Source organism: Lathamus discolor, chromosome 17 (genome assembly GCF_037157495.1).
Source record: "Lathamus discolor isolate bLatDis1 chromosome 17, bLatDis1.hap1, whole genome shotgun sequence".
NCBI classification, from domain to species: Eukaryota; Metazoa; Chordata; class Aves; order Psittaciformes; family Psittacidae; genus Lathamus; species Lathamus discolor.
Window position 1 is genome coordinate 3,104,681 of NC_088900.1, and position 23,089 is coordinate 3,127,769.

General features: G+C 49.5%; 1 protein-coding gene across 3 annotated transcripts in view; it reads left to right on the forward strand.

The window, feature by feature from the left end:
• POU2F3 (POU class 2 homeobox 3) overlaps positions 1-23,089 on the forward strand; it is a 41,334-nt gene continuing 18,245 nt past the window's right edge. For 2 of the 3 annotated variants that reach the window (XM_065697235.1, XM_065697236.1), the window contains exons 1-4: positions 1-353; positions 4,262-4,315; positions 5,104-5,172; positions 16,013-16,047. In XM_065697235.1, coding sequence (XP_065553307.1) covers positions 68-353; positions 4,262-4,315; positions 5,104-5,172; positions 16,013-16,047 — 444 coding nt within the window. In that variant the 5' untranslated portion in view covers positions 1-67. The remainder of the gene's footprint in view (positions 354-4,261; positions 4,316-5,103; positions 5,173-16,012; positions 16,048-23,089) is intronic. The other variant, XM_065697237.1, reaches the window with a different exon arrangement.

Genomic DNA, 23,089 nt, shown 5'->3' on the forward strand with positions numbered 1-23,089 from the left:
ACGCCCTGGTAGCGCTGCAGGGACTCATCTATTCCCGAGTTACTAATATGCAAATGGCAGCTTTTGCATGGGCCAGGCGCCAGGCTGCTGGGTGTCAGGGCACCCGAGGGAGCCGGAGGTGGGGCGAGGCGTGGCGTGGAGCCGCATGCTCACCTGGCCCTGCATGGCAACAGGCAATGGAGCTCTAGGTCCCTTGGGGAGCGGACCCACGCCCGGTTCGAGAGGCAGCGGGTGGCAGAGGAGGGAGGGCAAACTGGCAGCCCCTGGCAACCTGGGGCTGACGGCAGGAGGCTGGGCGCACCGCGGATTTCCCTCCGCCAGCAGGATGGTGAACCTGGAGTCTGTGCACGCAGGTAAAGAGCGCTGGAGGAAGGATCGGGCTTGGAGCTCGCCGTGCAGCTGAGGTCGTGGGCTTGGGCAGGAAATGGGGCTGCTGCGATTCCTCTGACCTTTCCTCCCTTCCTTTCCCTCCTCTTCCCTCCCGCTGGAGTGCCAGGTTAAGTGCCCACGTTCCTACCTGGGGATGGATGCTGCCCTGATCCTATTTAGGGGGCTGCCAAGCCATGCCCACAATGTGGGCGCATCGCTCACGCTGCCAGCCCTAACGTGGGTCAGGGAGCAGAGCGCCGAAGTCTCTCGGGTACCTGGAAAGTGAGCATTTAGTGCCTGACCTGTGGGATAAAGCTGGGAGGAGTGAGAGGGGATGAATTCACAGAGGGATGCGGCGAGGGTGGAAGGGTGTGTGTGTGTGAATGAGAGTGAGATAGGACATGGGTTGGAAGGGGCAAAGTTAATGACAAAGAGGGGAAAGGAGGGGGAAATGAATGAGGAGGGAGCTGTCGGAGACTGGGCTGAGTGAAGAACGGATGAACAGGGATACTCAGGAGGACAGAGACTCCTTCTAGGGGGTCTGATCCAGAGACAGAGCTTAGGTAGCCTCAAATCTCCTGTGAGCAGATCTTCCCTATACAATCAGCTGGGGAACCAGAGCAACCACTGCCAAATCCCTCGGAGATGCGCTGAGCTCTGGCTCACCCCAGCAGAGTGAGCTTGAGTTCTGTCCACAGCTCAGGCCCCTGTGCTTGAGGGGAAGGACTGCATCCCTGGGCTATACCAGGGCTGAGGATGATGCTGGGGCAGAAGCAGAGCAGTGGAAGCAATGAAGGCCAGATACTGACAGCCCCTTCTGCGGCAGGGGCAGGCAGTGGGGTGTTGGGAGCCATGTACCCTGGTACTGACCTATGTCCAGTGCTTTGTGCAGCACAAAACACTGCGTGTTGTGCCCATGTTTGGAGGGGACAGGGGGGATACATCCATCAGACTCATTCCCTTTGCATACCTATTGGCACGCTGCAGTGAAACTCAGGTATTTGGTGGTCCTGCTGTGAAGGGGAGACCCAGGGGTCCACGCTCAATGCTTGCTGCCCCTGAACAGGCTCTGCCTGAAGGTGGGCTCATGGACAGGCCTGCAGGGCAAAGGAGATGCTGCAGAAATGCCATCACTTAACAACGTGTCAGCCTGCAGAGATGGCCAAAGCCTCTGCTCCATGGGTGCACTGCAACCTGCCCCTGGCCCTGGGGTACCAGCAGCCCCTCCGAGGTGATCAGCACCCCACTGTGCAGGCAGGCTCCCTGTGCCAGCCATGGTGAAGGCAGCAGGGGAGCCCCACGGCCGGCTGCGAGCAGAGGCTGCGGGAGGCGTGAGGCTCGTGGTCTTGGCTCGGCGTGTGAGCCCGACTAGTCTGAGCACCTGCGCTGGGTGTGCTTGTGTGTGGTGTCTCTCGGGGACGCATCCCCCGCAGGCTCCTATCCACCCATCTCGGCTTGGCTTGTGGGCGACTCTTTCTTCATGAGAAGATTCCCCAGATCGATACTGTGCCCGCTGTCAAAGCCAGTGGCATCACTCCCAGGGTGGATTTGGGGCAGAGCTGGGTGCGTGCTGATCTTCCATTCTCCCTCATCATCCCACCCTGCTGCCTGCCAGAGGGGCATCCGTTTTAAGCAGTCTTTTTGCATGGAGGGACACCAGGCTGGGCCCACATTCATGTGCCAGACCCCAGCGCTGATGGAGGGGGGGGTGTTTCTTCAGCCTTGTGCAAAGGCAGCTCCCATGTTCAGTCCTGGAGTCCCTGAACAGCAAGACCTTGCAGTGAGCTGCTTGCAGAGGTGCGCTCCGCTTCTTCCCCGCCTGTGAAGACACAACGTGCAAGGTGAAGGTGGGCTGCTTGGGCTTTGCATGCCCTGCTTCCTGCTCAGAAGGTTTCCTCGCAGCAGCACTACCACCACCTCCTCCCCAGCCATTTGGATATTTCACCTCCAGAGGGGCTTGGGCATTTAAAGCACAGCAAATTCAAATCAGCTTCAGGTCTGAAGCCAAGCTGAGCTCCCACCACCACCAGCTTTCGTTTTCCCTTTTAAAGTCACCAGGCTGGTTTACCCTAGTGCCCGTGTCTGAACAACCACTAGGAATAAGGGCTTGGGAAAGCTTTATTTGCTGACACCATTTGTTTCGGCAAAAATAGAGATGCAGATCCATCCCCAGAGAAGTGTCTGCACTGGTCTGGGTGAACAAACCAGACTACCCCTACTCCAGGTATGTTTGCTAGCTGAGGTATAGCAGCGCATTTTTAATATGGCCCAGGCCGCAGTGGCGGCTCCTAATAGGTCTGTGGTTAGGACTTAGGCAGGCCTAAGTTGCTTTATTGTTCCCAGAGATTTTTCTTCTCCTAAGCCTGCTTATTCCCTGCTTATTGCCAGCCTGGCAAAGCTGCGTGGAAGGAGCCTGCATTCAGTTGGGCTCAAAGGCTCACAGCCTGTCTCGTTTTGGGACAGGATGGAGGGGACAGTCAAATCCAGATGTGTCACTCTGCCCTTGTTTATAGTAGAGGACTATGTATGTTGGGTGTATATATGATATATATATATATACTGGGTGTCAATAAATAAGGTGTTGCCCGTATACTGGCTACACTTGGAAAGTGATTCCTCCGTATGCCTGCTTCTTGTTCTTAAGGATCCCTTGGAAGGTGCTTCACTGCTGTCCATAAGCATACAAAAGGTGGCCAGCCCCAAACCACTCAGATCAGGCCCTGATCAAAAGGGTTTTCTTTTGCTTCCTGTTGGTATTTGTCTTCCCCATGGTATTTCAGCTGTAATAACTTGTGTACCTTTATGGTAGGAATCTGTGTGAAAATAAACTTCTTCTGCTCTACGTATGGGAGAATCAGAGCGTATCTTGGTTTGGTTCTTTCTCGCTAAAGCAAGGACTGAACTTCTGCCTGGCTTAAGATTTCTCTTCCTCTATTTTATGAGAATCAGGCTTTCTCTTTTAAGATACTCTTTGGCACCAAGTATAACTTTGCGCTTTGTAGATTGCCTAAGTTAGGGTCCCTTGGCAGTATGACAAGACAAGAAGATGTTTATAGCTGATGATAATTACTCTTCCTGCAGTAGAAATGCTTAGAAGCCCCACTAAATTTTCATGTCTTAATTGCAGAGGGTGTATTTGAAGGGGGGGGATGAGGAGGGAAATCCCACAAGTCGCTTCTCTCTCCTTTTCCACCTTGTTCCTTCATACAGGAAAAGAAGCTTGTGAAGTATGTGAATGTTTCTGCGCTTGGTCCCTGCTATAAGATCTTGTCTTTTCCTTTATTCGTTTGCTGAATAAAAAGCTTCAAACTTCAACCAAAGCAAAACTGTTTCCATTTGGGCCAAAAAGGAGCCATTTGCACACTGGGAAGTTTGGTCAGGGGGAAGGAAAACCTGACCAAACAAAACCAAAAGGCCTGCCTGGTTTAGTGTGAGTAATAGAGAGAAATGGGTATAAAAACCTATAGGATTCTTCCCACCCTTTTGGCTGCTAGGAAGTCATACAAGCGTATATAGGAAAGAGGAAAAGGTTTGCATGATGCCTTTAAGAAGGCTTCCACCTGCCTTTTCTACCCCAGCAAAACCACAGCAAACACTGGTCCCGCTTCCACAGTGTTGTTATTATCCGATGCAAATGGGGTAAGCTCTGTGGCAGGGACTGGCTGCCGGAAGCACATGCAAATCAGTCGGCTCTTCAGAACAAAATGTTATCTTTTTGGGGTTTTATTCCCCAAATAGCCAGGAAAGAGTTAAAATTCCCTTGGGAAGGGTAGAAGAGGTGAGGGGGGTGTCCGTCTGAATTTGAATAGATATTCTTCCTTCTCTCCTTTGACCCTTAAAGAGGGGATGAGCAAGCTAGTGTGAAGTTGACTATTCCCACCTTTTCTTTCAGCTGTCCCCGAAGGAGAAAGTGGCCCCGGGTGTGGTGGCGGCCATCACTTCAAGGGTAAATGACAAATCTATTGGCACTGATAAGGATGGGGGGGAAGTATGCAGGAGCTTGATGGCAAAACACTCTTCTTGCTCCTGGGCTGGGAACAGTGCTTTGGAGCAAGGCAGCTTCTGGGTGCTTTGCGAGGGCTGTGAGCACAGGTATGTGGGAGAAAGCAGGGTAAATATTGTGCAAATAGGGATCAAATGTATTGAGGGAAACAAGCTGAGTTTGCAAAGGAGGAGAGGAGAAGAGAGACTTCACTACCCTCCCTAGAGCATCTTTCTGAGACCGGTCCTCCATGCATGTGCTTCATACAGCACCAAGCACTGGCCCAGCTGAGCCATCTTGAGGGACAAGGAAAAGATGCAGAAGGGAATGCTGAGAGGGATCCGCTGCCTCCACAGGTGTGAGGGCAGCGTTAAACTGGGAGCCACACCAGCTGGCTTGGGAAGTGTATATAAAGCTCAGGGGAGAGGTCTGTGGGGTGAGAGTGTTTCTAGTGTTTAATGGCTTCTCATCCCCTGTTTGGAGGAAGAAGGTGGAAGAAGAAGGAATGTGAGAAGTGAGAGCAGAGCAGCAAATTGGGGAGGGGGAAGAGGGATGCGAAGAGCAACAGGAGGGAAAGTGCATCCTCGGAGCTGATGAATATTCTAGCGACTGTATGTTGAGGAATCAGGAATTTGAAAGTCTGATGGTTTATTATAATTACACATTCATTTGTGCTGTTTAGTGGAAGCCACATGTGCCTGTTGCCTGGGACTGTGACCTGTTATTAAAATCAGTTGTGCCTCCTTTTCCAGAGATCAAGATGAGCGGTGATGCAGCAGATTCCACAGATACTCGGCATGAACCTGACCAGGTGGAGCCAGGTAAGGAGGGTCTGGGATGTGGGGAGCAAGCAAGGAGGGAGGGGAAAGCAAAGAAATGGGGGGCATGGGTGCTGGAAGTTTCTGTCTGTGCTTTGCTTGACTCCTGTTGCTGGTACACTGAGCTCTTCCAACCAGCCTGGGAGTTGATCAAGAATGTGCTCTGGGCTAGGATTGCGTTTGTATCTTGATCAGCATGCAAGAGCCTTCTGTAACTGCACTGAATCAGTTTGTGCCTCTGTAGTGTCCTCTGCGATTTTAGCATGGAAATACGCTCATGTCTTGGCAAAGGAATAATGCTATTGAAATAGTCTTGGTCCACTCTGTTTAGCACAAACAGCTCTTCATTTTACACAGGGTTCATATCAGGAATGCTTCTGTAGACAAAACTCCCTGGGGACTAAGCCTTTTTTAGCCACACGTATGCAGAAAAATGGGAGGGATTTGGGGAATATTCAAATCCAGCCAGGTAGTTCCAGCAAAAATTTATTGCTCTTCACCTTGAAGCATGATTGGGTTTCTCATCTCCATTGCACCCACCCCACGGCTGCTCAGACTCTCACTGCTCCGAGGCTGGAAGCCCCAGTTTTCCTTGCATATGTAAAGCTGAGGAACAGGGTGATCCTTTGAAGATGATAGTGCTGGTGTTAGCACTGATTTCTGCCAGGTTACCAACCACCTTCTGCATTGCCACAAGGTGTGATACGCACCGGGAAAATCAGTTCTGCCTTTTCTGGCATCGCTTCTGACTGCCTCTACCTGTAATCTGCGAAATTACAGGAACATAATTTCACAGAGGCTCATGGTCAGGTCCCTTTTTAGGCAAATAAACATCAATAAGAAGTATTTTTAGCACCCACTCGGTGTAAGAAACTCAGATTGTTAGAAACCTTGTGGTTTATTATAGACTTGGAAATAAACACCTTTAACACCAAAGCTGGTAGAGACAAGGTGGAAGAATCATTGTTCTTTGAGTAATGAAGAGCCCTAAACTTGCGGGGGGGCAGCAGATTAAAACTCTGCAGGGAATGATTTTACTGTTTCTCTTCTGTCATTTTAGATTACTTATAAATAGACCTTGATAAAGGCAGGAACTCCAGGCATGTTTTAATGAGGCTAAAACTGCCCCTTTATTTACACCTTACACTGAGCGCTAGAAACCCTCTGTGCTCTTAGCTATGAAGCTGTTATTTGACATAATCTAAGGTAGAGATGAAACCTGGTTCTATGCACTGCCATGAGCTCGGATTGACTCTGGGCAGGGCAGCTTTTGTCCAGGGCTTTCAATGACCCCAAACAGCCTTTTGAAGGAGGCTGTTTCCGAGCCGCTTAGCAACAAATATGTCCCCAACATCCCAAGCTCTTTAAAGCAAATCCTGAAGTTGGGAAGCACTCTCCCGAAGTCTTTCGCTCGTCTTGGCATGCAGAATGAATGGATAGCAAAGTCAAGATTAGGGAACGCTTTATTGAGAGACGGTGTTTGGGGGTTGGCATCGGCATAAATGCAATGGGAGACTCTGGCTGCTGATGTTGCAGTCAATAGTGTTAAATAGGTGAGAAGCTGGCACCCTGGTTGATTGGATAAACGTGTTTTTCAGCTTAAGCTTCCCAGACAGCCATTAGTGTTAGCTGTAGCACCTCTTTCGAGTGGTAATCGAGAAAAGAAAGCAGAGAAGTGAAGTCAATTTGTTTTAAAATGACAAAAACCTTTGCAGCAGCGTTCGCTCTGCTCCAAGGAGCCTTCAAATCAAGCAGGGAAATCAGAACAAGTCAATCGCCTTCATTTGCACAAGAGCCACACTTCCCTGCGGACTGATGCAAGGGACCTGCTTAAATTACTTTGCGCCAGCCCCAGCGCAGTCCCTGTGAGTGGTTGATCCGCTCGGGATCTCCAGAGATCACCACAAGAGCTTTAGCTATGATGAGAAACTCTACGGACAGTTACGAGCTGCTTGTAGGAGCCTGTAGCGACCAGCACAAGCCCTCCTGTTCCACAACAGCTCGGAGAACGGGATGCCCAGGGCAGGACCACAGGCTCTTGCTGTATAGGTGCTGTAACCTGGCCCATCAGCCCCATTGGGAATCACGACCAGCCAAGCCCACGGAGGGTCGGGCTCGCTGCTTTACCTAAAGCCTCTGAGCATCTTCGTCAGGCTTTGGCTTTTTCTCTCCTCTTCCCGACCAGTCTGTTTATAAACAACAGAGCCCTTTGTACTGCACTTCCCTGGAAGTTTTTATTTGCCCTTATACACGTCGTTAGAGGAATATTTACTGCAACACCTCCTAGTTCAGTGCTTTGTTTACCAGCTTCATGTGGGAAAGTCTCTTTTCCAATGACTCATTAATTGAAGACCCGTTTCCTGATGAACTGGACCAATCCACACAGCTGCCCCGGGACTCTTGTTACCCCCAAAGGAGAGGGCAGTTACCAACCTAACAATAATAGAGCCCGTAAAGAATGGAAATCCTTCGAGGTGCATATTTACAAGGGCCTTTCATCACTAAAAGATGCAGACTGGCTCCAAGAAGAATTAAAAAAGTACTGAAGGGAGCTGGGTGCCAAAATGCTTTTGTAAACCAAGCCCTTGATCTAAACCTGATGCCTGAAGATCTGATGGGAAGTGTCAGGAGTCAAAAGCATAATCTCATCCTTTCATATCTCCGCCAGTTCTAGGCTTGGGGAGGGGGGGGAAAGGGTAATTTGGGGCATTGTTTTACTTTGAAAGTGTTTTAAAATAATAGCGAGGGGTGGGGGGGTGGGTTCTTTTTCGGAGAAAATTGGCAAAATGGTTGATCTTTCGTAGCGGGTTAGGAAAGTTAAGCTTTTTTTCCTTTCCATCCACACCAATTTCACAGAAAAGCCTTCAAAGTTGTTCTATTTCATAAGACGCTCCCCAAACCCCCGTCTTTGCTTGATCTCACCCACCCGTCCGTGTCTACTGGTTATAGTGAAATTTTGCCATTTCGCAGAAAACTGAGTAAAATATATATATATATATATATATATATATATATAAACCTAAGGAATATCACATGCCCTAAACAGTCCTGTAAATCTCAGCTCTTCTTTGGCGCTAACTCAGCCTTTTTTGTCAAGGCACATGTGTGAGAGGAAAAGGGGAATAGGCATGAGCCCCTCCTGCGAGGGATGTAGGTTCAGTTGCCTTCCCCCATGCCCCAGGAGCTGCGTAGGCCAGCCCCGACTGGAGCACTGGGTCATCTCTGCTGCTTGAAGGTCCTTTTCACCCTGTCCTGTGCGATGCCAACACAGTTTAATGCTCGGCTGTGGCTGGGCTCGCAGGCAGTTCCGCTGACTCCATGGGGGGTAATGACAAGCGTGAGTTTAATGCTTGGCTCGAAGCTCTTTTCATCTTTTTAAACTGATGAAAGCCCTGCCAGCAAGTTCTGGGTTGATTTTTTTTATGGGAACTGTGGGGGCTTGGCACTGCAGAGTGTCGCCCCTGGTCTTGCAGCCGAGAGGCAGAGATCTCCCCCTTCTTGTGGTTTATCTAAGCGCTCTCTATCTGATGCAACAAAATGCTGAGGTGGGACTTGCCTCTGTCTGTCTGTTTGTTTGTGTCAGACACTTGTTCCCCGTTTATCTGCTTGATCAAAACAGGTTACACCAAGCAAAGCTACTTCCCTTTGATTTCATCTGTTGAGGCTATGGGGGGGAAGCCAAAAGGGCGATAGGGAAGCTCTTCAAACACAACCATGGGTAACTGAATAGCTGCAGGCGCTCCGAACATCTTCGCTCCCCACCCTGTAACACGGGGAACTGGCCAGCCTGCCAGGAGCCCAGGGCGGGGTGCGATGGGCACCCCAGCACTTGGGGTGTGTATGTGTGGGTGCAATATAGGGCAGCCCCACAGCACTATTTCTGCCTTGAGAGCAGTCGCTATCACTCCTCGGGTTGGTGGTGCTTGGCTGACCCAATGGCTTTGCCCAGCTCCGGGATCTCAAAGAGCAGCAGCCGGGTAGAGGAGTGTGGTTTCCTGGGGAAGGCACATGGAGCCACAAAGATGGGCTCTGGTGGCCATGGTGGCAAGGTTATATAGCCCTCACACCTCTGGTAACCTATCCGAGTGCATTGGGAAGCAATAAAGCAGATGCCTTCTCTCTGACAGTAAGAAAGACCCTTTCCTTTAGATACCAAGAAAATGAAAAGGGTAAGGAGCTATGCATTTGCTCCTGTGGTATTGCAAAGTGTCCTTTTTGGATACTATGCATGTCATTCTTCTCACCCTGCATCCTCAACTTCATCTACCTTGCGCCTATGGAGGGATGTCAGCATCACATACTTTATTCCTCTGCTGCTGCCAGACACCTAAGGTCCCTTGGCAGTGGAGGAGAGAACCCAAGGGCAGCTCTTAAACTGGACACCAGAGCTTCCTTCCAAACAAAACCTCCTCCCAGCGCTCCAGTTTCTTTGTCACTGCTTTGCATTAAATCCATACCAGGGCAGGTGGAAAAGCAGAGACCATGTCTCAGTCTGTCTCTGCCGCTAACTTAGTTAAGTCTATGTCTGTTCCTCAGCTCCAAAGTGAGGGTCCTGATCTCTTCTCCCACCTTTTTGCCTGGGTGTAAGCTCTGTAATGCAGGTGCTGCTCTCCCCAGTGATTGGTGTACAGCTCTGGGCAGAGTGGAGCCCTGTTCAGCACTGGGAAGGCTCTTCATTGCATTCCAGTCGCAGGTGTTGGGGTAGGGTCTCTCTAAACGCAATGGCTCATGCTGGGACAGGGTATGGTGGCTCTGATGTCCGAGTCAACTTCCAGCTCGGACAAAAGGAAACGTGCACAAGCGAGGGATGTCAGACTGAGCAATGCAATGGCTTGGGTGAGATGAGCTGGTGAGTGCTCAGGCTGTGCTGCCTGGTGTGCAGGTCGCAGGCAAGCTTAAGGGCTGCACAGCTTGAGCTTTTCTATTGCCTTTTGTTACCTCTTCATATGGGGCTGGGAGCACATTGCCAGCCTTAAGCCTTTTGAGGAAACTTGGCCTTCCCTGGCCCCACACTGAGCCTAGTCCTTGGCTACGCCTTTGCTCTCCAAGGCGAGCTCTCCCTGGTGAAACTTCCCTCAAAGCCTCCAGGATTTCTCTTGTCTCTTCCCCCTGCAGCCATGCACAGCCCCAGGACAAGCCCCGGATAAATGAAAGCAGCAGCAGTTGGGCTGGAAAACAGCTGGTTGCTATGGCAATTGGGCCTGCTTAGGATTTGCATAAGGCTGATGATTTTCATAGCACAGCCACATTTAAGGCGAGCAGGAGAAATTTCCATATTCCCAGCTCCGAGTCAGTTGGGGCGTGGGGGAGGCCAGGAGGGGGGTATTTGAAATTCAAATGAGGGTGATTAGGGTTTGAGGTTGGGTTATTTTATATTTTATATATTTTATTTTATTTTTTTTTCTTTTTCCCCCTTAAACATCCCATTATGGAAGAGGATAAAAAAGGATGGGGAGGGGAAAGGGGAACAAAAGGCTGGTTTGACTTGAATTAGAGGGGCAAAGGAAGAGCTGGTCTGATCTGCCTCTTGCCTCTGGTCTAAGAGAAGAGACTTGCCCTCTCCCAGCACCTGCAGGTGAAATGTTTTCCGTGGGAACAACTGCTGCCCTGGGGTTTCCTTCTGGAAGCTGCCCCAGTCTCCCACATTGCTGTCCTCCTTTCTCCCCCTGCTCCCCACGAAGGGTGTATTGCACTGGGAGCTGCAATGGGACTAGAAGACGGGATTTCTTCGAGGCACTGCTGACAAAGGAAAGGTGTTTTTATAACCCAGGGGTTTCCACCCGAATGAGACACTTGCCTTCAGTGAAAGCTTCCCCTGGAGTCTGTAGCTGACTGAGTCAGCAAGGATTCACTTTTCTCGCTAACCAGCCTTAACTTTCCCGTGGCGATGCTCTTGATGCCCCGGTTTGGTCTGGTTTTGTCTTTAGAGAAAATGGTTAAGATGAAAGCTGCAGCTCCGTCTGCCTGCCTCAAACTCCCCATCCTGTTCACACTTCCCCCTGCTCCCTTTAAAAAGCACTTCAGGTAAGCCTTGGGAGCAGCATCCCAGCAGGATCCAGGGAACTGACTGGTGTCTGCTCAGCTGCAGTTTCTGCTTCCACTGGATGCAGCTGGAGGGAACTGGGGGCAGCCACTGATATGGAGAGAAGGTGATTAAAGTGAGCTCCTTTCCCTGCTAGTTCTGGAGGGGAAGCTGGTCTGACTGTTGGGAAGAGTAGCGTGAGGGCTATGACTTGGTATTCGCTTGAATCTCCGAAGCGAATTGAAATTCTAAGCGTATTTGATGCTGAATATCTTTTTTTGCTCAATAGAATGCATTCTTCTCAGTGCAGGTGAGCATTTTGCTCCATCTCCAGTGTGTGGGTCAAGTATTCTTTCACAGTGGCAATAATTGTTGCCACTCTTTACCCACTCATGGGTAATCTTTAATCTTACCATGCTGAGGTGAGAGATTTGATTCTTGTCTCAGTTTAACAGCTGAATTTCTCAGCTCCCAGGAAAGGTACATTGAAAGGCACTCTGCATCTGGCCTGCTTTGCCAGTCCCTAATGGCGTTGTGCTTTATCAGCTGGAGTGCTAAAATCTTCAGGATAGGTGAGATTCATCTTAATTTTAGATATTCAATACTTTGAGGCTGAAGTCTGACCTGCTCACCCCGGGCTCCTTGTACAGTCAATGATGAAAAGAGGTATCTGCAGAAGGTGATTCATCTCCCTGCCGTCTATCTCGGGGGCAAGATGAATTGCCCTCTGGAAGCGCCTGCTTCCTCTCCATGGCTGTAAAGGGAGCCTAGAGCAATTGGCTCAGAATTAGACACCCAAAAGTTAGACATCTAAGCCCAGGCAGCTGAATCCCCTGCCTGGTGTCTGCCTGGCACTGTTCCTCCATCGCCGTTCAGCTGTTCCGAATTTCCCTCCCAAATGCACGCGGCAGAAAACTGATTCCCTGTGGGAATTCCCCAGCACCTGTTCAAGATTGAAATCACCTTTTAATTCCCTGTCCCTCTGCGCAGCTGAGATCAAACCGCGTGGTGAATTAAGCGCGGGGTTGGGTGGGAAGGGGTATAAGGTTAGCCTTCTGCTTTCAGCCCCAGTTTTGTCATGGGGTGAAAAGCCACGGGCGGTTGTCACTCCCTATAGGTGACATCTGCATGTTGCTGCATGTGTTTACCTGGCAAAGATGAAGGCACATCGCAATCTTGATTTTACTTGTCTCCCATTCCGGTGCTTTTATCCTCAAGCGCTGGACTGGCTCCGCGGCTTCCAGTGGGAATCGTGTCGGTTCTGATAGAGCGCTTGCCTTTGGTTTTCAGAGCAAGCACCGCATTCCAGGCGGGGGGAATGGCAGCGGGTGGGGGGGAGCTGTCCGGAACTGTTCTGCTGCTCCCATCCCCAGAGAAACCTCCCCAGGCAAACTCGCACCAGATCTGATGCCAGTGCTATGCAAAACAGCTGCCAGGTGAACCAAGGAGAGCAGCAGAGTCCTTGTCTGCCGCGCTGAGCTTATCGCTGCCTTTTTTGCCCCTGTCCAGAGCACATGTAAAGAGGGGAATAAGGCTTGTTTGATGGGGCAGCTCCTGGGAAGCACAGTGCAAGGGGCTCGGAGTGATCCTTCTCCATTTAAATGCCAGGGCTTCCCCTGTTCGATGGAATTTACGGAAGGGAGGACTGCATCTAGCAGATATTTTGGATCCATTGTGCCTGGCTGGTGCAGCAAGAGGCAAGCTGCCGGCTGGTGTGAAGCTCCATTAACATTAGTGGAGTTCTGGCAGTTTACAGCAGCAGAGAATCTGCTGCCACTTACACTTTCCTTTCTTTTTATCTCCTGGAGCTAGAAAAGATTAAATCTTAAGTGCAGATCCTCATTGTTTGAACAGCCTGCTCCTTTAAGGAGAGAAATGACTGCTTCGGTGCGAGTCCTGAGGTGGGTAGAAACTGTGAGAAAAGGAGTCTAAGTTGATAGTATTTGTAAGAAATTTACTGATTTAAGAGAAAGAGCAGAACTGTTATCCCTGTGGTACCCAAACCTTGGCTCGCAGCTGGAATCGCTTCAATTTTGCTCAAACTCCAGCTTTTACTGAAATAGACAAAGACAAGATTTGTTTGCAAATAAATCTGTGCACAAACACTTCTGCTGAACCATCGCGGAGATTTGTGTATCCAGCTGCCATTTACATAACCACTGGGAATAGAAATAACCTCGCCCGGTTTTAAATATCTCACTGTTGGACATCTAAGGCTGCACTAGTTGCCCCTGGGTCCCTTTGGAGTCAATAAAGAGAAATAGTCATCTCCAGAGGGCCATTCATCTCAGCTTAAGATAGGCGTCTAAGATAGGTCAAATGAATGGCCTCTGGAGGTGCCTATTTCTTCTTGCTGTCTACCAAGACAGCCTGGGGCAGTTATCTCAGACTTAAACGCCCAGGCTACGACTGAGTTAATGTCATTCTCCATGCATATTTGCAATATGCTTCACTGTCACAGAATACCTGGCTGAGGTGCTCCCAAACAGCCCTGGTGATCTGTAGTGGGATGTGCAACAGAGCAGAGGGTAGGACTTGCAGGAAGCTGCGTCTGGCCCTGTAGGAAAACAAGGGGAAAAGAAAGGCAGAAGCCTGTCAGCTGCACATGCTGGTGATGGGAGGAAAAAGTAAGAGATGGGAAGGCTGGAAGAGGAGGAAACAACATGCAGGAGAACTTGGGCCTGGTATTAGCAGTGCAGAGCAATGCATCTCTGTTCCAGCTGTGTGTCTCAAGTTCCAAGTTTTTGGGGTGTACGATAGTGACTCGCAGCCATCAGCGCTGGCACCTAGGGATTCACCTCAAGGTCTTCGGATCTTGCCTCATCAATGCGTCGTATTTGAACAGGAGCAAAACTCTTGTATCCGAGAAACCAGAAGATAACCTTTTCCTTCCTGTTCAGTTTTAGCAGCTGGGAACTTTATTTCCTCCTTCTCTTCTTCTTGCCTTTCTTCCCTTTAGCTACAGCCTCTAGATTGCATCAACCCGCCGAGGGTTTCAAAGGTAGAAACGGCAGGCCTTGAAGATCCTCACACGGTCCTGCTCAGGTGTGTGGATACTGATTGCGATCATCTATTAACACTATCAGCATTCCCATCATTATGTGTGCAGTTGTTGGCTCTTGGGGCGTAGAGCTGGAACGCAATGAATGAACGAATTCCCCGGGCAGGAGCAGCTGGAGAGGGGTGGTCAGGGAGCAGATGGTTACAGTGAGAGGCATGGAAGCGCGTGGCAAGTTGGAGGTTGTAGTAGAGTAGGGAATTACATGGAAGAAGATAAAGACCTGAGACTGGGAAGAGAAAAAGCTTTGAGAAGCAGGTCTGGAGGAAGCCAGGAAGTGAGGGCAGGCTCTAGCACAGCAGAAATGCAGACAGGCTGCGGGAGAAGGTGCAGAGCTGGATCTAGGTTGAGTTGCAGATGATGTGAAGATAGAAGAGATTTCAGAGCTGGGGGGCAACAGCTTCTTCTGCCATGAAATAATGCTGTGGTATTGCTTGGAAGAGAAGAGCTACAGCTCAGGCTCACAAGAGCAACAAAGGCAGCTCAGTTTCCACAGTCAACGCTGCTAACACGTTGAAGATTACATCTCCAGAGCTGTTTCTAGATAGCAGAGAACAGGGTGCCATGAAATCTGTATGGTTTGACTCTAAAGCATTTTGCCATCTAATAATTGTACCAAGCATGCTCCCCCTGAGGGTCAAAAAGAACCATGCGGACTTGCCTGGGAATATCGTATATGGTGCAAGCTGGAAAAGTGCGCTAGCATAGGACAGGGGCTTGTTGCATTGAAGAAAGCAAGTCAGTGGGAGCGCTGGATTTGTACTCCTGCCTCTATTAACCACTTTCCAACTTTATGCAAGAGAGAAATGAACTGAAAAACACGATGTGTTGAAGCTTGATCAGATCACAGGGCATGGGCTACGCTTTATGGGGAACGTTATACCCAAAAAGCAGAAAGAAGAGGCCCTGGGGGCTTGTGCCTGTGGGATGTGAGCAATTTCAGGCTGTTTACCACCAGCTCCGTTGGATTAGAAGAGAATGACTTAGGGAATGGATTGCAAAGGGAAGGGGTTTCTTGGGGTTGCCTTTGCAACTAAAGAGGCTTCGTGGAATCCCTTAAAGCATTCATATCTATGGAGCATACAACTTTTCCTCTGTGATATTCTTGATGAATTTGGCAGGTGTGATGGAGGGGGGGGGGGAATGTTTATCATCAAAGGGGAATGAGTGAGGGCCTGTGCGGTACCTTCAGGCTGAAACCTGTCTGATTTTTTCCCCCTGTGCCTGCCAATCTCTCTTGGAATCAAGGAGACGCCTCTTGAGCACAACCCCACGGCACCCTCTGTTCCTTTAGATATCCCGTAATTACTTGGTGCCACATGGGTTCCCAAAGATCCCTGGTTCACAGCCTCGGCCACCTGTTTGTTAGCTTCTCCCACAGCCCGTTCTTCTTTTATGTACAGTGCCATGGTCATGGACTTCCCTGGGTATTTGTCATGTCCTCCAGCTCACCTCGGCTGGAATCTCCCTTGCAGTCAGTGAGCTTTCCCCCACCCTCACCGCGTGGCCAGGTATCTCTGGGGCAGAAGCTCCTCTGTTTAACTTCAGCAAAGGCTGATACCTCCAAACGTTGCAAAAGCTGCCTTTGTATTTCCATTGCTGCCTTCGCATTGCCTCCACCTTCCTCCTCCTCCTCCTCTCCTTGCTCTTACAGCAAACTGCGCTGGGCCAGCCGTGTGTCTTTGGTTATGTGTGTTCTAAGTTGTGGAAAGTTGAAATCGGTGCTGTCATTAATCCTGAGATATTTGTTTGTTTCGTTGTAGGGAATGAACAGAATGGGCTGGACTTTAACAGGCAGGTAAGACGCTCCCTGGGTTACCAGGTATACTCCTGCTTTCTTGCCTTATTGTTTTTTAATTGCTCATCTTGCTGAGTCTCAGGCAGCTACTGCTAAGAGATAAAACTGTTAGGTCAGAAGCTACCATTAAACAGACCACATAAATTCTTCGCAATTCCCCTTGTGGGATGGGATGACAGATTAAACCCCTGGTTTCCAGGCCTTCCTATTTCATAGAAGTTCAGTTAATTATAGAGTTTCTTTAAATCACCTTTTGCTTCAGGCTTTTTCTGGCTTTTGAATTTTTCCCATTGTCATCTAGAAACAAAAGGGACTTCAGTTACACTGGCAAACGTGCAAATCCCACCCCAAAACCCCATGCCTTTCCACTGTTTGTGACACTGGCACTGAAAGCACTGTGGTATGCGAGTCTAAGAGCACAGGGCTGACTCACAGGAGTGTCAGCAAGGACTGAAGAGGAGGTGGTTTGAGGTCTTGGAGTGCACAGGTCAAGACCAGGCCTGCCTACAATGACAGATTCCCCTATGTAAGACAGTGGGGAAGGGGACAGCAGATAAAAGGAAGTGTTTCTTGCAGGGCAAATGAGCCCTAATTGCAAGTAAACATGTCAGGGACCGTTGTCTTTGCTGTGGTTGTTGTTATCCTCCTGTTCCATGCAGCTAAAAGCAACCCCTGTCTCCTTGAATGCAACGGCTTCCTACTCACAGCAGATGGGCAGCTGAAGCTTCTCACTGTGGCTTCTCTGTCCTTCCAGCTTGCCTTGGTGGCTCTGGTCTGACAGATGTCAGCAAGCTGCTGGTTGGTTTGGCTGCTCTGGCTTTGGGTGGGTCGTAACTTCCTATCCAAGGTGTCTTAACACGTTCAGCCATCTTCCAGGTTTTTGGAATACCGAGCTGAAAACAAAAAGTCTTGTGTCTCCAGCTGTGGGGATTGCAGAGCCCAAAGCACAGGCTTTCTGCACGCCAAGAGAAGAATCCAATCCGCTTATAAGTGGCGATAAAAGAAAATTCCCCCGAGATAGAAATAAGCCATGAAAGCAGAAGGTCACTGCATGCTGCAAACTTTTCGTATGGCAGCACCACAGAGATGTTAGAACTGGAAGCTGGGCTGAGGTTAATCAAGGAAACGTTATTGACTGTGGTGAAGCAGTGCTGAGTTACAACCACTGATGATCTGACCCATTATCTTTAAGGTCCTTGTCCTCTGCATGTCACTGAGTGAGCAGATGCTGGTAAAGTCGTGGGTGCAGACAGCTTCACTTCACAGTCAGTAGGGTTTGGGCCAGACTCAGCTTGATAGAAGTGTCCTCCTCCCAAAAAGAGATTGGGGTTTTGTGAGCCTTGGGTAGCATTCACTTCTTCTCCCCTTCCACCACAAGGGTGCTACAAACTCCCTTTCATTTGTGCCTGTTTGTGTCACTGAGCAGCAAGCTTGACTGGGGACCTATTGAGGTTTAAAAAGCAGAAGCCTGTGAGAAAGCTTGTTTTAATGTTGTGTTCTTGTGCTGTTTGGGGTTTTTCTTTAATCTGGACTGATTCCCCACATGAAGCGCTCTTCCAGCAACACCAGGGCTCCGGTTGTAACAGTCCATGTGAGTGGACACAGGCATGAGCAAGCGGCTCTTTGTCTCCCTCTCTTGGCCCTCACAAGGCCATGGGTAGAGTCGAGCCATTACAATTACTACTACTTAAAATGAGCAGGAGCCCAGATGCACATGGGTTTTACACTCACGTTTCAGGTTAACCTCAGCTATTGGTGAATTCATCTTCAATTCACCAAGTAAATTTCAAATGCCGAGAAAGAGGAAGAGGGGAGATATGGAAATCTCCGTGTGTTTTCGTGTGAAATCAGGTGCTGAGCCCTTTGATGAGGGGGTGGAGGTTGGCGGGGCTTTAATTTTGGTTTGGGGGTTGAGGTCGGTTTTGGGTGGCTTTTCTTCTTTTCGTTACCTTGCAATTCAAGTTCTCAAACTGAAGCCGAGGAGTATGGTTTGAAACCCAACTCCAACCTGAACGCAAGAGCTGCAGAGCTCTCTTTGACTTTATTTGGAGTGCTGGGCGCTAATCACTTTGAAGATCATAAATCTCACATCGTTTAAGCCTCTCCCCCAGTCTTTGTAGATGGCCTACATTTCAGGTCTGTTTCCCTCCCATGTTACGCTCCAGGCAGGAAGAGAAGGGTGGAGTGACCTGGTTAGACCCCTTACTTGCCTACCAATTCCCTGCTGTGGCTGCTCTCACCCTGAAAACGGGGAGGAGGGAAACTCTTGTGGAGTTTGAGGTTTTCAGGCAGTTTGTGGGTCAGCCCTGTGCTTTATGAGAAAGCTGCCTTCTGATCCCTCAACCTATTTGGCAAACGTTTCTTCCCCCCCCCCCTTCAAACTCTCCTCCCACCTGGATGCAACAGTAATTTGTATGTGAATGAGAGGGGAAAGGGTGTGTACGAAAAAAGCAGCATCTTCTGCCTTGCCTATCTGGTTTGGCTTTTCATTTAGCGAGTCTAATGCTGTTTGTTTCCTGTTTATATCAAGGGAAATGCAAAGAGATAGTAATAAACTTTCACCTTCAGTGCTGGCAACCTGGAGAGGGCCATCTGCTTCTTGATGGTTTGGGATCGTGTCCAGAGCATGTCAGGAACAGAGCTCGCAGATTTACTCAGAGTCTTGCCATGAAAGGACATTGTGTGGGACCAGGGGAAGGTCGGACTGAAAGTGTTGAAACAAGAACTTTTCCCTGCTCTAATGTGGTGATGCTGCTGCGGTCTTGTTTGGTTTATTTCCCCATCGGTATATGCAGTGTTCAGCCTTCAAGGAAACAGTGCATTGTTTGTTTTTGTAGGCTGCTCTGAAGAGAGCTGTTCTAGAGACCCAGGTAATTCACCTTGTGTCTGCAGTTCATATTGCCTTCCGGAATACGCACACGGAGCTAGGGCTGATGGTTTTGGGAGACGACAGGGCTTGTGTGCACGGTAGCCCAGCACATAGTGCTGTGCATCTGTCTGTGGCTGGAGGAGGAAAATACACAGATGCTGAATCACTGACTTCTTTTCCACGAGGAAGTGATGTATAGGATTGTGTCACCTGTTGGTCCTTGCAGCAACGCAGTCTCCGAGTGCTAGGGAGGGACAAAGGCTCGGATCTCCCCTACTTCCAGTGAAGGGAATGAGAGATGCTCTCCAAGCCCCTTCATGCTCTCAAACACTGCGTTGGAAGAGAGTGCCTGTCTTGAAACCAAGCTGAAAGCTTATGTGTTGCCAGCCCAGGAAAGGTTTAGCAGGATGTGCATGTGCTCTGTATCCAAATATGTCGTGCAATTTCATTCCAGCAACAGGCTGCCCCTTGCAGACAGGCTATCATTTGTTTAATGATAATGACAGGTTTGATATTTGTATCAATGTGAAGGTGATGCTGCCTTGAGAGTCTACCATATTTAAGACAGACAAGCAGGCGTTAATGTGCTTGAGCAGTCCAGGGCTGGGATTAGCACAGCTTGTATCTTCCTGTTGTTTCTCTACCCCTATTAGTTTATTGTCTTCAATTTGCACCAGTCATGGGATTTAAGAAGGATATACATCTCTTTCCCACAGGTTTCCTAGAAGTAGGATCTTAGGATGGATTTACCTGGGAGAAGTGGGTAGCTTGGAGATGTCTTGCTGGGGCAGGAGAGACCTTCAGAACACAAACGGAAGCATCACGAACAAAATAAGAAAACAGGACACGCAATTGAAGTGGCCTCGTGTTTCTTACACGCATCAGCTCAGCACTTAGTTTTGCACGTGGGGTAATAGTGAGCTGGCTCAGGTCTTCACAGCTGATGTCCTGTAGAAACATGATCTGAGGAATCAGAGTGGGCAAACTGCACCGCAGGTGTGAAGTCACTGGTGGCTCTTTTTCAATGCCATTCATAACACCCTGACCTTGTTTGGTACTTTCCACCCACACGTCTGAAGGTTCTCTGCTGATGAATTTAGAATCCTGGTGCCTCTGGAAGGTAGGGAGGTGTTTAACCCTGCCTTACAGATGAAGCAGACGCAGACTGCCTACCTGGCTTTTCCCAAAGATGCTGAGTGCTGTGATTGCTGTTGAAATCAATGGATGCTTTATAGGACAGTTGCCTGTGGACATTAAGGTGTATTGTAACCCAGGGACCTGCTCCCTAGCAGTGCTGGGATATGGACTCTGATTCTCTGATTCATAGTCTTGTGCTCAACCACAGACAAGTTCTTCCTCCCCTCCATCCTTTTGAAGGTGGAAAGAAGGGCCTAACTTGCTAGGTAGTTTGTTATTAATATCTGGGATGCAAAACTCCCTGCAGATTTAATTTCGCTCAATCAGGGCTTCCCTTCCCCCAGGGATCTCTCTCAGTTTTTCATTCCACTTTGTGTTCCCACCTCCCCCTAATCTCATTTGTTCCCTAGATGTCATTTCTGTTCCTGCTTGGCTTTTCCCTGTGGGTAGTTCAGGTTTCAGTCTGCCCTCCAGATTTCCATCCCAGTCCTGTTTTGTCCTCCTCTCAAGGGGAGGTTCACATCCTGCTTCCTTCTCCCCTCTGGGGATCAATTCAGATTTCACTCTCTCTTCTTCTCTGCATTGCCCCGGGGTATCAGCCTAAGCCTTGCATCTGCTTTTCATCTCTTGAGCCTTCATGAACTGGAAATCAGCCCGGCTGTCCCGTGTCTGCCTTGACTGACACTGCAGCTAAGCTGAACACTACCTTGGCCTTTCCCTTTTGAAGTCTCCTTGCTCTGTCCTAGGGACAGACTGATTGCATAAATTTGTATGTGTGTTCTGGTTCTTCATTGAAATGCAGCCCTTTGGGAAAGCATCAGAGAAAGCCCTGGCTTGAGGGATAGTCCTCTGTTTCTATATATGGCACTGTTTTGCTTAGGACAGATATGTAAAAGAACCCCTTCTTCAAGCTAGTTTTGTTCTGGTGCCTTGCAGAGGCCCTCAGATGAGATGGCTGGGAATGAACTCCAAAACAGGCCACTGAGCCTCTGGGGAAGCTTATGAGGGAAAGGGGGATGGAAGTTGCAAGGAGGATTTGGCCTTTTAAAACCTCTTCTCGAGAGGTGGACTGAGACCACTGATTATGTCAGCCAATAACAGTTAACAGCAACCCAGGCTGGCTTCGGACATGTCTGGGTCCGTAAGATCCAGCTGCAGTCAGTTCGTAAACTCCGGCTTTCCTGCTCCAGGCTTAAGAGCAGCCTGTGTTTATAAGGTATTTCCTACACATGTGGCCTTGGTGCACTGGCAATGTATCTTGTGCAGCCGTTTCTACGCTATCTTAGAGACAAGGGAGAGACAGATAGATCTCTTTGTGCAAATTCCCTGCTCCAACAGGGTTTCTATCACCCTTTGGGAGATGTTTTCTAGGCTCACAGGGGACAAGCCCTGTTTTCATGGACCTGTCTAGAGGGACATAACAATTGTGGCCACAATAGAAACTAAGCTCAAGGCACGGTCGTCGCTGTCAAACCACTACTGAGGTTGCCCGGCACCCTCTTAAGCGGTGAGTTGCACGAACTACTGTGCACGGATATGACTCTTGCGCCTGCCGGAGAATGGCTCATCCATAATAAGGAGAGGACTCTGAATTCTTGACGGCCTTTCATCTGGGGAGCTCCAAGAATTCAATCAAAAGCCTGCACCACCCAGCAAGGGAGGGGCCCTGCACCCATTTTGCAGAAGGGCAAGTCATAGCACAAGAAAGTGAAGGTGATGGGGTTTCAAGCAAGGCCTCTAATTTTGGAAGCCTGACATCAGAGTGCACTTTCCCCCTTCCCCGAGGGGCTGATCTGCTAGCGCTCCATGTGAAATCAGTGGGCCGAACTGGGGCAGCTCAGCCCCTTAGGAGTCAGACATTGGGTTTCTCCTAGCAAGAAACCCTCTTGCCTTGCTTCCCAACGCATGGAAGTTGCCCATAGCTAACAAGATGTGCCAGAACTGGCTCTGAGCTCCCTCTTCCCTTCAATATCCAGACTTCATTCCCTCCACCCAAAATGAAAACCTGTGATGCTCCAGCAAAGTTGCTCTTTCTCACTCTCCCTTTCTTTTTTAATTATATTACTTGTGTGTATTTAATGCAATCCCTCTAGCTTCATTTCTTGTGTCCCACTTCCCTGGGGCGCAGCAACTGGTGCCAAAACGACTGGGAACCAATCAGAGAAACCTGCGGAGCTGGGATGGAGCCAGCCCCAGTCACGGGAGCCGTCTGATTCCAAGTTAATTCCTTTCAAACGTGGGATGTGGTGGAAAGAGCCTTGCTAGCGAGGGCTACCTGCTCCATGGCTTGTTAGGTGGACATTGCTCTGCCCTCCTCGTGGATGGCTGAGGTGGGGACATCAGTACTGTACAGCTGGGAGGCAGTGCCAGGTATTTGGATGTTCGGTGACTCGTTGGAAGCCAGAGGGCACAGAGAATCCAGAATAATCACAGTTTCCTCCCTCCAGAGAAGAGATCCATGGAAAGGGGAGATTTTTCACGCAGGAGAATGGTGAAGGGTCTGGTTCTGGCCTCAGAAAAGCCCAATAAGGCAGCTTTGCTGCTGACTTCAACAGGCACGTGATTAGGCTCTGGGGAACCTGTGTGAGCATGCAAGAGGGCATGGGAGAAGCCATGAAGGCTGGTGTGTGTGAAATCGGATTGATAAGGAAAGGGGCAGGGATGCAGCCCAGGGTGGGAGCGAAGAAGATAAGCACAAAGGTGTAGGCAGAGGTGGAGTTCTGGAGAGCTTTGGGAGTTGGGCAAGTGAAATGGAGAGAAATGCAGGGAGCAGCGCTGCAACGCATGAGAAGGTTGGGGCAGAAGGGCAGGACCCCTGTGCTGAGGATGGCTAGGGACGAAGGGGCAGGGAGAGTCCTGGAGTGGAGACATGAGAGAGCTGACAGCCTTAATGGTGGTAAAATCGTTTTCCATGCTTTTGTTTGGAGGTTCTCACCATTCTGACCAAGAAAATGGGATATCCTCCTCCCCTTTTAAAGTACGTCCAGTCTGGCATGTCCACAGGCCTTTGCAGAGAAGGTGCCACATGCCTGAATA